The sequence below is a fragment of the Mastigoproctus giganteus genome, chromosome 10 (assembly GCF_048544385.1).
Source record: "Mastigoproctus giganteus isolate SK-2022 chromosome 10, ASM4854438v1, whole genome shotgun sequence".
In the NCBI taxonomy this organism is placed as follows: Eukaryota; Metazoa; Arthropoda; class Arachnida; order Uropygi; family Thelyphonidae; genus Mastigoproctus; species Mastigoproctus giganteus.
This window is the reverse complement of record NC_143584.1, coordinates 214,474,005-214,490,280: the sequence shown is the minus strand read 5'-3', so window position 1 is coordinate 214,490,280 and position 16,276 is coordinate 214,474,005. Positions and strand designations below refer to the sequence as shown.

Sequence of the window (16,276 nt, the reverse complement as noted above, 5' to 3'; positions counted from 1 at the left end):
AGTTGCTATCTGATATTGACTTTATACTATTTTCCAATGTAATCTCCTTGTAATGCAATGCACTTTTTCCAGTGATGCCGCAGATTCATAATCCCTATTTTGTAATTACTTTCTTGAAGGTCCTGAAAAAAGGAGTGTGCAGTGACTATAACATCATCATCCAATCCAAATTTCCTTCCAGATATACTGAGTTTTTAGTTTTGGGAACAGGTTAAAATCATATGAGGCTAGATCTGGAGAGTATGGTGGATGGGGAAACAGCTGATGTTTGAACAGGTACAGTCCCGGTGAAACAAAAGCACATTCAGTTAGCTTTCCTAGCCTTTTTTGACTTTACTACATCTCATAATTCAGTTACTAGTTAGAATAGTATGGTCCATTTATTTTTTGATCTTTTGGAATAATCATTCTTTAGAATAATAATCTACCATTATGCCTTTTTGAATCTCAGACGACAGATGCCATTATCTCATCGGCTGATGGGCTGACTTGGCCTTGTTTGGAAGTTGTGAATCAGCATTCTTCTATTGTTTTTATTGCAGTTTGATTGGTAGTGATGAAGCTATGATTCAATAGTTACATTAGCCAAAAAGTTTACAGGATCCACTTGATAACAAATGAAAACTGCTTTGAAGTTTTGAATTAAAAACATTTCTGATTGTGTGTCAAAAGGCAGAGGTCCCACTGTACAGAAATCATTGTCATACCTGGTCTAAACTAACTGGTCTGTTAAACTAACAGACCAGTTAGTTTAACTTCTGTTCTGGATAAAATAATGGAGTCACTGGTTAAAGATGCATTGCAGGATCATCTAGACAAGACTGCAGCAATAATTCAGACACAGCATGGGTTTGTTAAGGGAAAGTCTTGTCTGACAAATTTGATAGGATATTATGATGTGGTTACAAAGGAACTGGATGCAAAAAATAATTTTGATATCATATATTTGGATTTCAGGAAAGCTTTTGACACTGTTGCGCATGGAAGACTATTGTACAAATTGGAGCAGAATGGTATTAAGGGTAAGTTGCTACAATGGATAAAAGGATGGTTAAGTGGGAGAAGACAGAGGGTGGTAATCAATGGGAGCTGCTCTTCTTGGACTAATGTTATTAGTGGAGTCACACAGGGTTCGGTGTTAGGTCCACTGTTGTTTTGTATATTTATCAATGATATTGATGAAGGTATATCAGGCTTAATGTCGAAGTTTGCAGATGATACAAAGGTTGGCTGGATTGTTAATGACAGTAATGGCAGTGTGCTACTGCAACAGGATCTAGATAATTTGGGCAGATGGGCTAAGAAGTGGCAACTGAAGTTTAACCTTGACAAATGCAAAGTACTGCATATGGGTAGAAGTAACCCCAGAGAAACGTACCAACTGTGTGGTAATACACTTAAGGTGGTAGAAAATGAAAAAGACCTGGGAGTAATTGTGCAGTCAGATATGAAGTTTTCTGAGCAATGCAGACAGGCTGCCAGGGCAGGTCATGGGGTTTTGTCAATGATATATAGGAATTTTGCTAGCAGGGAAAAGGAGGTGATTATCCCTCTGTATAAGACAATGGTCAGGCCACGCCTTGAGTACTGCGTACAGGTCTGGAGGCCTCATTTTAGGAAGGATGTAGATTTACTTGAGCGTGTACAGAGAAGGGCAACAAGATTGGTGAGGGGAATGAAGGGATCTTCTTACCAAGAGAGGCTTAAGTTCTGCAAATTGCAGTGGCTAGAGACTAGGCACCTGCGCGGTGATCTGATTGAGGTATATAAGGCCTTGAATGGGTTGAGCATGCTGAATTCTGATGGGATCCTTCCACTTGTTCAGATTATGAACCTAAGGGGGCATAAATTCAAATTAAGAAAAGACAGATGTAGATTAGATGTGCGGAAATTTGCCTTTAGCCAGCGGGTGGTTAATTGCTGGAACAAACTTCCATCTGTCGTTGTGGAAGTTGATAGGTTGAATAAATTTAAGGAGAAACTGGACAGGCATTTGGAGGGAATGGTGTGATTTTTTTTTTTTTTTGGCTGATGCTGCATAAGCTCATACACTTGCTTTCTTGCATCAAATGCCACTGCTACTACTACTACTACCTAATTCATTTGACAGAATATTTTGCACCTGTCCATTGAGATGCCTGTAACCTCTACTATTTCTCTAACAATTAATTACTGATTATCCATCACCATGTAATGAACTTTATTGATATTTTCTGGAGTGGTTGCTGTTGACAGACATCTACTGCACTGTTCATCTTCAATGCTGGTTATGTCATGTTTAAATTTGGCCACCCAGTTCTGACAATTGCATATGATATGACAGATTCACCTAACACAATTACCATGTCTTTGTGAATATCTTTGCTTGTAACCCCTTTTTGTAAAGATTTTATTATGAACACATTCAATTTTTTCCCATTTACATAGGCTCAAAGTTCAATGAAAAAAAAAAAAAAAGTGTTGTGTTGTAAGTCATGAACTATAACTTTGTATGTGTTCATATAAAGGTTCAGATTATTGGAAAAAAAAAACATATGCACCAAAAATACTTCCTCCTTCTATGAGAGACTAGAACAGGGTTATCACATATCTAGCTTTTGGAACAGGCACCATCCTCCGGGCATCAATTGTCTGGATTTCCAAGTTAATATAAAATAAACAAATTCAAGTGAACAAGTGTTTGTGGCAATTTTGTTAGGTTCCTCTACCTCAGGCTCATTCCAAGTACATTTATTCTACAGCTCATCCTCATCCAATATATATATATACAGTCGATTCCGGTTATTCGGGACACATCGGGACTAGTGTATTTTGGCCCAATTAAGCGGCTGCCCCAATTATCTGAAGTTTCACGTAAATAGTTAAAAATACAGTGGATCCCTGCTTTACAATTGGTTCACTGTACAATCAAATCACGTTACAACGGACTCACCATAGTAAAGTACCATTCACTATACGATATGTCGTAAGCGCAGGTCATTGTGATCACGTTTGTGAATTAAAGTTTAATTCTATTAAACAGTGATTCTAATTAGCGAAAATAGGAGGAATATTATCCACAGGCTATAAAAGTAAAGATATACTGTATTAAGTACAAATTTACACTTTATTACGTTACCAATTAAAAAATTAAATGATACGTGAAAATCCAAAGAATATTTTCCACAGGTTAGCAAAATAAAAATAAATTTACGCTTATGTGCATAGCTTAATTAATATGTACTGTAATATGTACATATACTAACTAGTTAACATTTCTATTCACTGACATTTGTGGGTGGGAATTAAAATTTAAAACAGTAAAAGAGATAATCAATCAATAACAAAGAACACGGCACACACAAATCGCAAGTAACATGATAAATGCAAGTAAGAACGGAGTAACAAGTTACGAAGCTTAAAAAATAGGAATGAAGAGCAGATTCTGAAAATTAATTTTTTTATATGATTGAAGCACTAACAGAAAAACCCATTAAACAGGGGCCTGCTAATTGTTTTTATTGTTTTATGGTTGTGACCTCCAGAAATCCGACCAAATCATGTGGTATGGTCAGAGACAATCGTAGGGCAATCTCGAGTGCTGTGGTCTTCTGCCCTGATTAAATGGCAAGTTGTCCCAATTAAGCGAAGTAAACCCTGGCTATTTTCTCGATTGGGTTCTGTTCTTTAAGATTTGTCCCAAATAAATGGCTGCTCTGATTAACCGGTGGCCCAAGTAACCGGAATCCACTATATATATATTTTTTTTTTATTATTTTTTTTTTTTTGGAATATACAGTGACTACTGACTGAAGTTTGTGCATACATAGTGTAGTCTTCTTTCTGTGTGAACAACAGGAATTTCATGTGCCATCATGTGTTAAGTCTATCAACAGTTAGTAAGACTTACAATGCTAGTTAGTTAAAGTGTTATGCTTAGTGTTTTATTATTTATACTCAGAGCAATAGGGAAACGAATACCCTTATGCAAAAAAGAATAGTAAAGGTCAACATTACATGTATTGTTTAATGTATAGGTGCAATATTAAAGTATCAAATAAAGGAAAAGATAAATTTATCAAAAACACTGCAACCGAAAAACAAACTAATCAAGAAATGTTCACATAACACAAACCTGTTTTCTAAATATATATTTACAAAATATATTTTTAAGAAAGTTGGTGTCCTGCTTTTTGGATTTCAAAATGTGGCAACTCTGGGCTAGAAATTTATCAAACAAATATTTTAAAGGATATCACAAAAATAATGATGATGAAGGAGAATGGGATTATTGTGGACTAACTTCTTGGTATTCTTAACAATTTGTAACAAAATATAAAAGCAGGAAAGTACAATTGAATTATAGGGAATTTTCAAGGAATTTATCATCAAAGCCATAAGTAAATTCATAGGTGTAACTAAAATCTCAGAATGAGGAAGAAGGGGTTTGAAATTTTGCCCTCTCAAATATTGGCACTTTTTACAACGAACATTAAGTATGTTTTTATTTTTTATAAAATTGGTTTCTCACATTTTCTAAACTATCTTTAAAACAAAAACCTGCTTCAGCTTCAAAGTGATGGCACAAGCAGCTTAATCCACCTAGTTATACCACCGAGTGCATTTGTTTTTACACTCACGTTTGTTTGTACTGCACAAGGAAGGTGCCAAGATGAATAAGAAAGGATTTAACAAGTTTGATCAAACAGAAGAAAGCAGTATAGCAGAGTTACACAGTAACAGGAGACTTGGATTCATATAAATGCAATAAACCCATGACTTTACAGACCTTGATTTAACGGATTAAAAAATATCTGACTGTCACAACAGTGTATTTTGAGTGTATGCATGTGATAGGGAAACAGGAAACTCATGAGTCACGGCAACTGGCAGCAAGCATCCCAGTAAATTTATGAATATTCTTTGTATCATACCATTAAGTCTTCATCTGTGCCGTTTCATTATTATAATCCTTATTTATAGTTGTATCATCATGCCCTAACTGGTGAAAGGAGAAAGCATGTGCATCTGAATGCTGTGCAAAAATTAAAGCTGTCAGAGTAGTTATACTCTGGTAAGTCTGTGAGGAATATGGTGTGGAAAAAAAAAATACCAGATACTGTAAAAAGCTAAGAAACTAAGGTAAACTTAAAGATTCTGACAGAAGATTTACTAGTATCTCAATTTCAGCATCTTAGCTGTGACTTTGACTTTGAATAAAGTTTTCCAAGCATGGTCATGGTAAATTATCTTCTACTAACTACATATCAACTAATAAAGTCAAGCTTGTTTTTTATGTTTAACTTTATTTCAGTATTTTAATATATGCATATACAGAGTAACAGTTTAAACTTTCAATTGTGATGTGAAAATAGCCTCAGGGAAAAAAGTTTCAATTTTACTGACATTTAGCAATAACAGACATCCCCCCCCCCCCATTAGCTTGCAAAATCTGAAGGTTTACTATATAAGCTAATTTTTGTCTGTCTAACTCCATTTGTGGGGTTAGACAGGTCAAAATCTGAGTATTAGAAACCACTAGCCAAGAGAGAAAGAAGTATGGGGACAAGGAGCTTTATTTTTACATAAATACAGAGAGAAAAAAAGTAAACAGAAATGGTAAAATCATACACAATCCAGCAGATGTCACTGGTGAAGTGAATCAATATTTTGTATCAATCCTCAGAGTAGAAAGTCACTTTTTGGGTTGTGATATTGTGCTAATGTGCATAACCACTGCAGAATAAGTTATATCAATATTACAGAGAACAGTCATACAGAAAAACTACTGAGTTTGAAAGTGGGTACGGCCTCAGTAAACAATGGTATTCTATTTATGCAGTCATATTAAAAGATGCTATAAAGAAGTGCAATAAATCATTGGATTAATTATGGGGATAATTCCCTTGGATTGGAGACATGCCAATCTACAAAATGGGGACTAAATACAAGACTGGTAACAATATACTGGTCTGTTTGACCTCAGTGGTGGGCAAAGTCATGAAGTCTATGGTCAAGTATGCATTCCAGAATCATTTCGAAAGGTATACTAATCCTAAATGAATCACAGCCACAGCGTTTCAAAGGGAAAAATTGTTGTGCTTGGCCAATTTAATAAAACTATGAATCAGTTTCACAGTTTAGCTACACACAGGAATTAGATGTAAGAAACAATTCTGATTACAAATTTAGACTTCTGGAAAAGTATTTGCCACAGTCTTACATGAGAAGTTACTGTACAAACTGAAATGTACTGGGATTATGAACAAGATCCTGAGGTGGAACAAGGGATCGTGGAAAGACAGGAACAATTGTTATATGAGGTACTTGTATAAAAACTGTTTTTGTAAATGGTCACTCTTCAGGGTGAATCAAGGTTATTTAGTGCATTCTTCAAGGTTTGGTGCTTGGGCCACTCTCATTTCTGATTTTCTTAAATGATATTGATGAAAATATAAAGGGTATGATGTTTAAATTTGCAAACAAATATGAAGGTCAGAAGGATGGTTAATGATGCAAGTCAGAATGAGTCACTTCAGAGTGATTTTGGCAGGCTTCTTGGGTGGTTGGAGGAAGGCACTTGCATTTTAATGCTGCAAAATTTAATGTTTACATTTAGAAAACAATAACCGGTCAATAACATATAAACTAGGTTTGGCAGATTCAAAGAGCATAAATGAGAGACTTAGGTGTTATGGTAATCATACAATCATGCAGTTAAGTAAGTAGCCAGGATGGTATACAGTATTCATATAAAGGAGACTACAAAGATGTGAGGACACAGAGCTTCGAAACTAGGAACCTTGGGGAAGGAAGGGAAACTGACCTGAGGTATAAGATAAATTGAAATATATAGCTTTTCCATCTCACTGATTTTAATTTCAACCATGGCATTTATGGAGATCTGATTTCATAATCATACTCATGAATGTCATTTATAGAATCAACTAATTATCATATTACTAGATGCTCAATGCTTATTTCTATTGAATTCATTAATAATGAATTCACTAGCTGTCCTGCTATAAATATTTACCTGTTGTAATAATTCCTTTGTATGATCTATTTCAACTTTCTTTTCTTCCAATTCTGCTTCCATTTCATGAATTTTCTCACTCTGTACATCTATCTGCTCGGTCAGTACATTTACCTATTATAAAAACTACAATTATAAAAACTGTACATAGTATTAAAAACCAACAAAAATTAAGTACTTATTGGTGGGGTAAAGTAACTTTAGATAAAAAAAAAAAAAAAAAAATAGATGTGAGAGAGAGAGAGAGAGAGAGAGAGAGAGAGAGAGAGAGAGAGAGAGAGAGAGAGAGAGAGAGAGATCCACATTAAATTATTTTGAATCAGGTTAATATTTATTCAATTTATTCATAAGCTTGGTAGCAAACAATTGCCACCTAACATAGTAAAATATTTTAATTTGCAAAACAAAAATCAAGGTCAAGAAACTAACACTGATACAATAATAATAAAACCACACTGCATTAAATTATGTAAAACAATCTAATCCTACATTTTCCTTACCTTATTTAATACTAATAGATATATTTACACTACATGGGATTGAAATCAGGAAGAACATTTGCAAAATTTTATTGTCATAATAGTGAGACTGTGAAAGAGATGTTTCATTTGCTATTATTTTTATTATTTCCTTTTTCCTTTCCTTAGTTTATTCTGTCATCCTTTACCTTAGTATTGTTCTCTTAACAATTATTGCCATACTTTTATAACACCAACTCCCCGAAGGCACCAATCCACAATTAAATCTAAATGCTTGTTACAATTCTCACTATGATCAGATGATCCAAAAGCTAAGGATAATTCACTATACAAATATGTATATTAGACAGAAAATGAGCATATTACTAAGTCGAATATATGATATTAATTGGAATTTAATAAGTTAGTTTTTAAATAAAAAATTAATTAATTTTTTATTTAAAAATTATTATTTTAAAAATTATTTGCATAATGTTTATGTAAATTACTAACTGGCATTTCAAATCAGGATATTATAAGGACAATAATAAGTCAAAATGGTGTGCATTTTTTTCCCTAACTATTCTGATTCTTTTGACAGACCAATTGAATGAATAAATAAGAAACATATATAAAAATGCATGTCACCAGGAAGAAATTTTACTGATTAAATAAACTAATCACTGAACATTAAAATGGAATACTATTTGACCTTTATATTACTTATATCTCTAATTTGGTAAAAAATATATTAAAGGGGATGAACAAGTGATGAAGTTTTTTTTTTTTTTTTAGCTGATGCTATATACACTTGCTTCCCTGCATTATTTACTATTACTAATACTGTATCACCATTAGCAAGGTACTATATGTTTGAGGAGCCACCCAGGTGTAACCCAATGTAAGCAGGGATCAAGGGGATAGCACTGATGCCAAATAGAAGGATGGATAGCCCCCTGCGGAAAACAATACTATGTGGTAGATGACTCTCATCAGTCAGAGCAATGCCACCACCACTCTGGGTAATGGATGCTTGAAGTTGTGGAAAACTATGCTTGATCTCCAGAGCAAAGCTTCAGTATCTCCTGATCTCCTCTGTCATGCAGTACAAGTAATGTCTTTTGAGGTTATGATGAGCACCATAATAAGATCCAGTATTTCCAGGCGAAATCCTAATATTATACAGATACCTCGATCACTTTGCCAATTTAGCAGGCCATGACAGAAATGCAAATGTTTGGGAATATTCACAGCAGTGGTACCTGCTTATGAAGTGATCACTGTAGTTCCCCCTATTGATGTCAACTTTCGCATTTTTATTTTATTTTTCATTAAGCAGTTAACATCTGTTTAGCATTATTTCTTGCAGTTTGCAGGAATTCTTATATATGGTATGATAATGTTTAATTTTGTTACATCGTTAATTAAGTTAATTTTTAAATGTGAATTGTAACAGCCAAGGGCGTAAATTTTTCAGCCAAGGGCGTAAAGCCAAGCGTAAAGCGTAAAGGGTTTACAGCCAAGGGCGTAAAGTTTATCAAGTGGAAATCTGCTGTACACCAATGGAAACAGTGAAAGGAGTGAAGGTGGAGTTGGGTTTCTGGTCCATAAAGATTTTAAAAACAACATTTTGGAATTCAAAAGTACATCACCAAGGGTGTCAAGACTAATACTCAAGATTTCTAAGAGGTACAAGCTAAAGATTATAATGATTTATGCACCAACATCGAGCCATGATGATGAAGAGGTTGAAGAAATGTACACTGAAATTGAGAGTCTTCTAGATGAGCAGAAAACCCACTACACTATTATTATGGGGGACTTCAATGCTAAGGTTGGAAAAAGGCAAAACAGCGCAGAAAGAGGAACTATAGGAAATTTTGGAATTGGTGAAAGAAATAAAAGAGGTGAAAGACTTGTGGAATTTGCAGAATCTCATGGAATGTCAGTAATGAACACTTTTTTCAAGAAAAGGGTGAACAGAAAGTGGACATGGAAGAGTCCAAATGGATTAACAACTAATGAAATCGACTTCATCCTCACTAACAGAAGATATATTGTGAATGATGTTACCGTCCTGAATAAGGTAAATGTTGGAAGTGATCACAGAATGGTAAGATGTACACTTGATATAGATGTAGGAAAGGAAAGGAAAAAACTGACTCGAGTAAATAATACAAAGGTCTTTGAAATAACAGAGGAGGAGAAAAAGCAGTATGTACTGGAACTTAAGAACAAGTTTGACCTTCTGCAGACTGCTGAGGACCAAGATATCGACGAGGAATATTACAACTTTCTGAAAGTGATAAAGCCCAAGAAACCTATAGGGAAACAGAAATCCAAAGAAGAAAAAATTAGTCAAGAAACACTTGTCATGATGAACCAAAGACGACAAATGAAGAGCAAGAAAAACACTGACAGGGAGAAAATTGAGTATACTGAGTTATGCAAAGCCATTAGAAAGAGACTCAGAGAGGACATAAGAAGATTTAACACAAGAAAAGTAGAACAAGCATTAAGGGAAAACAAAGGATTTAAATCAGCAGCCATGAGCAGTAATACAGAAAGACAAATGATACTGAAACTGAAGAATAGCGATGGTGTACTTATAAACAGCAGAGAAGGCATAATTCAAATAGCAGAAGACTACTATAGAGAATTATACAAGGAGCGAGGGAATGATACCAGCAGTGGGGAAGATGGATTGCAAAGTAGCAACACATACGACATACCCGATATTCTTCCTGATGAGGTAGAACATGCATTGAAGAAAATGAAGAATCGGAAAGCCCCCGGGGAAGATGAAGTTACTGTAGAGTTGTTAAAATTGGGAGGAAGAGACATAACACAAAAACTGGCAAGGCTCTTCACAAAGTGCATTAGAAAAGGTGTGATGCCTAAGCAGTGGAATAATGCAGTCATAGTTTTGCTGCATAAGAAAGGAGATAAATCAGAAATTGGAAATTATAGACCAATTAGCTTGTTATCCCATATCTACAAGTTGTTCACAAGGGTCATTACTAACAGATTAGAAAGAATACTTGATGAGAATCAACCGAAAGAGCAAGCTGGCTTTAGGACAGGATTCTCAACTATGGATCACCTTCACGTAATATCACAGCTAATGGAGAAAGCAAATGAATATAAAACACCATTATGCCTGGCATTTGTGGATTATGAAAAGGCATTTGACTCCATACAGCATAAGGCAATGTTTCAGGCACTGGAAAGACAAGGCATAGATACTCCATATATTATGATTTTGAAGAAAATATATGAGAGTGCTACATCCTTTATTAGACTAGACAAAGACAGTAGCAAATTTAAAATCGAGAAAGGAGTTCGACAAGGAGACACAATATCTCCGAAGCTGTTTACTGCTGCTCTTGAGGAAGCTTTCAGAAGATTAGACTGGTCGCAGAAAGGAGTCAATGTGAACGGAGAGTACCTAAACCATTTACGATTTGCAGATGACATTGTGGTCATAAGCCACGATCCCAAAGAATTAGAGGAAAATCTTAATCAGTTATGCACAGTTAGTAAGGATTTTGGACTAAAGATGAATATGGCTAAAACAAAAGTAATGATGAACAAGTATGCCACGGAAAGGGAAATAATGATTGAAGGAGCAGTAATTGAAAAGGTGGAGTCATATACTTATCTGGGACAAGTTATTAGCTGTAATAATGATAAATGGCTGGAAGTCAAGAGAAGAATAAATTTTGGATGGATAGCATTCAGGAAATATAGTCACATACTGAAGAGCAATATCCCAGTTTGTCTGAAACGTAAAATAATGAATCAATGTATACTCCCCACCATGACTTATGGAAGTGAAACTTGGGCACTCACCAAAAGAATGGAAGAGAAGCTAAGAACTACACAGCGAAGAATGGAACGAATTATATTGGGAATCAGACTGTTAGATAAGAAGAGAAACACATGGATTAGGCAGCAAACTCAAGTAAAGGACATTCTTATCAAAACTAAAGAACTAAAATGGTCTTGGGCAGGACACATAGCTCGAAGACATGATGACAGATGGACTAAGAAAATAACAGAATGGTACCCAAGAGGAGCTAGAAGAAAACCTGGAAGACAAAGGCGGAGATGGATAGATGAAATTCATGAGTTTTTGAGTAGTAAATGGATGGCCAGTGCTCAAAACAGAAGGAACTGGAAAGTTGCTGGAGAGGCCTTCATCCTGCAGTGGATTGAAAATGGCTGATGATGATGATGATGATGAAGGGCGTAAAGTTAGTTTTTAAATGTGAACTGTAACAGCCAAGGGTGTAAAGTTAGTTTTTAAATGTGAATTGTAACAGCCAAGGGTGTATTCAGATGTGGGCAAAGAGGGAATATGCCCCCCCTTAACCAAAAATTTGAAATTAAAGAAAAAGAACATGGGTGTTCTAAAAAAAAAACCTCAAAAACTAGTCACCATGTCTCTCTTACGATATTACCTGGATACACCACTGGTAACAGCTACTCACAAAAAGAAAATACAAGATGTCAAATTAATTTGATGGCACATACACCTTATTACCTGTAATGCAAGATTCTCCTTATCAGATTCAAGTTGACATATTTTTTCTTGAAGCTCTTCATAATCTACTTCTTGTCCTGATGGCTATATAAAAAAAAAGGCAAAACAGTGTTGATTACAATGTACAATTATTGTAAAGAATTAAAAGTAAAGCATTCAGATGTTATTATCATTATTATTATAATAGTTGGATATAACAACCACCCTGTACACTTGGTACCAGTACCCACCATTATTAACCCCCCCCATTATTATTATTATTGGAAAAAATCTGGATCTAATGCAACTTTTAGCTGACACCAACTAAGCACTGCATGTTATATTAAATTAAAAGAATATTTCATAAATTTGAGGCTAATAATATTTTAAGACAGAAAGCCTCAAATTATATAAAATTCAAACTATGACATTAGTTAGTACGTTTGCATAATTAGTACATTGCTGAATTTTTTAGACAAACTGAAGTTTGTACACCGGCATCATTATTGTAACATCTCATCGTGAAATCCTTCACAAGTTGCCCTCCTTATACTTCAAATAACAATGCTCTCCCATTAGAGAAGACTACTGTTACTTATTTTCAGTTCAGTACCACTACTCAGACAGAACGTTTCAAAGCTATTTGGCTTCTCGTATGTGAGTAGGTAGTTTGTTTACACAATAACATTTACACGTGCTGGAAAAACTTTTGAGAAAAATATACATAATCGTATTTTTGATGACAAATATTAATGTTCCTTTTGTTAATATTTTCCATTCGAGCACTGAACTGATCCACTGGGATTGAAAAACTATATATTAACCCACAATCAAAAACGGTTGTCAGCCGCTTATTTACTTGTATATATATTAGGGATTTACACACATTTGATGCTTTAAAACTGCCTTTGAAAATACAGTACAGTGTCAATAACCCAAACTAAATGGGACCGGGTAGTCCGGACTTGTGATTTGTTTGGATTTTCAAACTTATCAAAAATACTGTTCTGGAGACTAAAAAAAAAGGTTTTAGAAATAAAAACAAAGTTGTACTTGCATTTTTTATTCATAAGTAACAAAACAAATGGAACTTTTAGCCACACTAACACACATGTATAGGCCATTAACGAAAATAATTACTTATTTTTTGCTGCACCATTTTCTAACTTTGTTTCTTTGCTGCCATATTATCTCTCACTCTTTTCAGCAAGAGTAGTTGAGTTGGACAGGATTCAGTTTGTTGCTTGTACCTAGCTGTCATGGGTAGCACAGTTGGTAGAATCACTGTCCTCTACACCCCGGGTGGAAAAGACCTGAGTTCGAGTCCTGTCGATGACGTGAGGAATTTTTATGGACATTTTTCACAATGTAGCTGAGTTGGTTGGTCTCAGGCAAAGGCAGCATAGTTTTTTCTCCTGGAAACTCAGGTTTTTCGTCCAGCAAAGCAGAAAATTGACCAGAGAACATGAAATTTATAGACAGTATACACAGAGCAATATGATCTTAATTGCTGATGCTCCCAAAACCCAACAAACAGCATCTTCAAGGGATGGGTCACTAACTGTTCTCATAGTTTTTTTTTTTTTTTTTTTTTTGTTTTTTTTGCACCATCATCTGAATTGAATTCTGATGTGAACTAAAATTTCTTTGTTGTTGTTTATAATTTCTGTTATGGTTGACTTGCCAACATTGTAAAATTTTGCTAACAAAGACCTGCTTTCGTCCTTTGAAAGTATATTTAAAATCCCAATCTTTGATTTAATTGTTAAAAATTTTTGCTTCTCTTTAAAAGACAAAGAAGACCACCATAACTATAGTACGGTAAAATAAAATTGTAAATGTTCAGAATTTCTTCATTCCTATATCTAATCTTCGTAAACTTTTTGCTCCGTATCTCACTTGTACATATCGTGTTGCAAAAAAATCTGTGTGACCTGTTCTTTGTTATCGATTGACGCATATCTTTTCTTACTGTTTTAGATTTTACAACCCCCTTCCCAAAAAAAAAAAAAGTTGGTCAACAGAAATATCAGATTATAAAGTGTTGTGTTTAGTTAGTACTGTGTGTATTATTATTATTATTATTATTATTATTATTATTATTATCCATTTGGTGCAAGGAAGCCTGACGCTTATGCTGCACTGACCAAAAAAAAAAAAAAAAAAAAAAAAATGAGAGAGAGAAGTAGAAAGGAATCATCAAGAAAGAGAAGAATGATGACATCCAGCTCAGGACCCTGGGTGTGCCAAGCCCATACTCACCAAATGTGAGCTAAGTACTGTATGTATATTAATTAATCAAGTATATTATTTAATTTTATTAATTGATAAGGTAGAATAAAAGTATAAATGTGTGCTTTATATCTTCATTTTTATAGCCTGTGGATTCCTCCTAAAATTCCTCCGATTTTCGCTTATTATAATTGATGTTAGAATTAAAATTCAATTCGCAAACGTCATCACAATAAGAGGTGCTTTCTGTAATTATTTTATGGCACTAGCAGAAAAAAAAAATAAATGCTGACTCGTTCGGATTACTGACGTTCGGATTTTCGACACTCTACTGTAATTTAAAAATAGGTAACGGAGACCCGCCCTCCCCAACAACCGGAAGTGGCGAGAATGCACGATTTCTGATTCTGTAGCACCACTAGCGTAGCTATCCTTTTTCGGGCCTGGAGGCAAAGTACATGTTAGGGGCCCCCTACTTAATGAAAATTGCAAAAACAGGAGACAGCCAAAGACGCCGGGCCCCTAAAGGGCTCGGGCCCGGAGGAAATTGCCTTGCCTGCCTATATTATTATTATTATTATTAGCTACATAGTGCAAGGAAGCCTGAGGCTTATGCTGCACCAGCCAAAACAAAAATTCCGAGTTACCCTGAAAAGAGAGAGAGAGAGAGAGAGTACAAAGGAAAGTAGAAGGGAATCACCAAGAAAGAGAAGAATGATGATATCCAGCTCAGGACCCTGTGTGCGCCAAGCCCATAACTCACCAAATGTGAGCCCCCTGGGGTTAACATGGTAGCTACGCCACTGTGTAGCACTCATTACCGGGGGTTGTGTTCAACAGCTAAAACTGTGGGGTTTCACTCCTCTTTAGAACAGCAGGGATAGCCTGAGCTTCCTGACAGAGAATTAAAAAAAAAAAAAAAAAGAGATGGTGAGGTTAAGTGGGGAAGATAGTACGAGGAGTAGCGCGTTATTAGCAAAAATTTGTCTCAAAGCTAACTTAGGCACATTTTCCCTTATTAAATGCGGAGTACTCGATAATTTTTTACTTTCTAGTAAAACAGCATATTCTTATTAAAAATCTAAACTATGTCATCATTAGCGAGAAAAGAAAAAAAAAACCATTCCGGTTAAGCAGAGTAGACAACTAGTGAGAATTCTATTAATAAATAAGCAAAAAATACTTGTTTCATCCTATACTTTTCCATCCTGTTTTGTTTTTGTTTTGTTTTTTTCACAGAAAAAAAAAAAAAACGAATGGAAAAGCAGAGCACAACACGCATGCTCTAAATGTAACCTTCGGCTGAGTGGAATAAAGTACTATTATTCTAAGGCAGTAGGGCAATCCCCTCCCAAACATCAACTTTTGTCCACATCTTTTCATATTTTTAAACCGAATTTTCAGTATGCAAACGGTGGTTCAATGTAGTCGTAAATAATACTACAAAAAAAAATAATAATAATAAAATAAAATAAATAACTGTATTTTCCTCGTTTTTCAAATTGATATAGTATGTATACCAATGTAAAATTTACTACAAGTATAAGAAAGAAAGAAAGAATTAAAAGTACAAGTATAAGAAAGAAACTGGAAGAGGCTGGAAATTGTATTTAAAGATGGCTAGCGTACTATAAAACGCTATCAATGAACAACCTTTTAATACGTTTCTATTGACCTATACATTAATAATGAAATAGAATTTTTTTTTTAATACTCACAATCATGAAAGAAAATGAGGAATCAAAATTCAAGTCTACAAAAAATCTAATCATGACAATGATGCTGTATACGCCTGTGTAAAGAAACTCGTGTAAGTAGGACTGCAGCCCTGATTCTGAGAATGAAGAGCCCTCTGTTAGTTTATTTTCCAACCTTCACGGATGATATCACCACCAAGATGATGGGTAAGCCAAAATTAGCTTTTCTACCTCCTGGTTAACAGTGTGACCAACAAGAAACGTTTTTAATGTACATTCACTTAAAGAAACAGGACCAGAAGGCCGGTAGCACAAAACAAAGCAAGTGGAAGATACATTCGTGTAGAGT

The 16,276-nt window shown here is 34.8% G+C and overlaps 1 protein-coding gene across 5 annotated transcripts in view; it reads right to left on the bottom strand.

Annotated features, from left to right (window-relative positions):
* Positions 1-16,276, bottom strand: part of LOC150079885 (liprin-beta-1-like) — a 179,139-nt gene that overhangs the window by 69,406 nt on the left and 93,457 nt on the right. For all 5 annotated transcript variants that reach the window (XM_090382234.1, XM_090382235.1, XM_090382231.1 and 2 more), the window contains 2 exons: positions 12,020-12,103; positions 7,016-7,129 (listed from right to left, as the gene is read on the bottom strand). In XM_090382234.1, the coding sequence (XP_090238360.1) occupies positions 7,016-7,129; positions 12,020-12,103 (198 nt within the window). The remainder of the gene's footprint in view (positions 1-7,015; positions 7,130-12,019; positions 12,104-16,276) is intronic.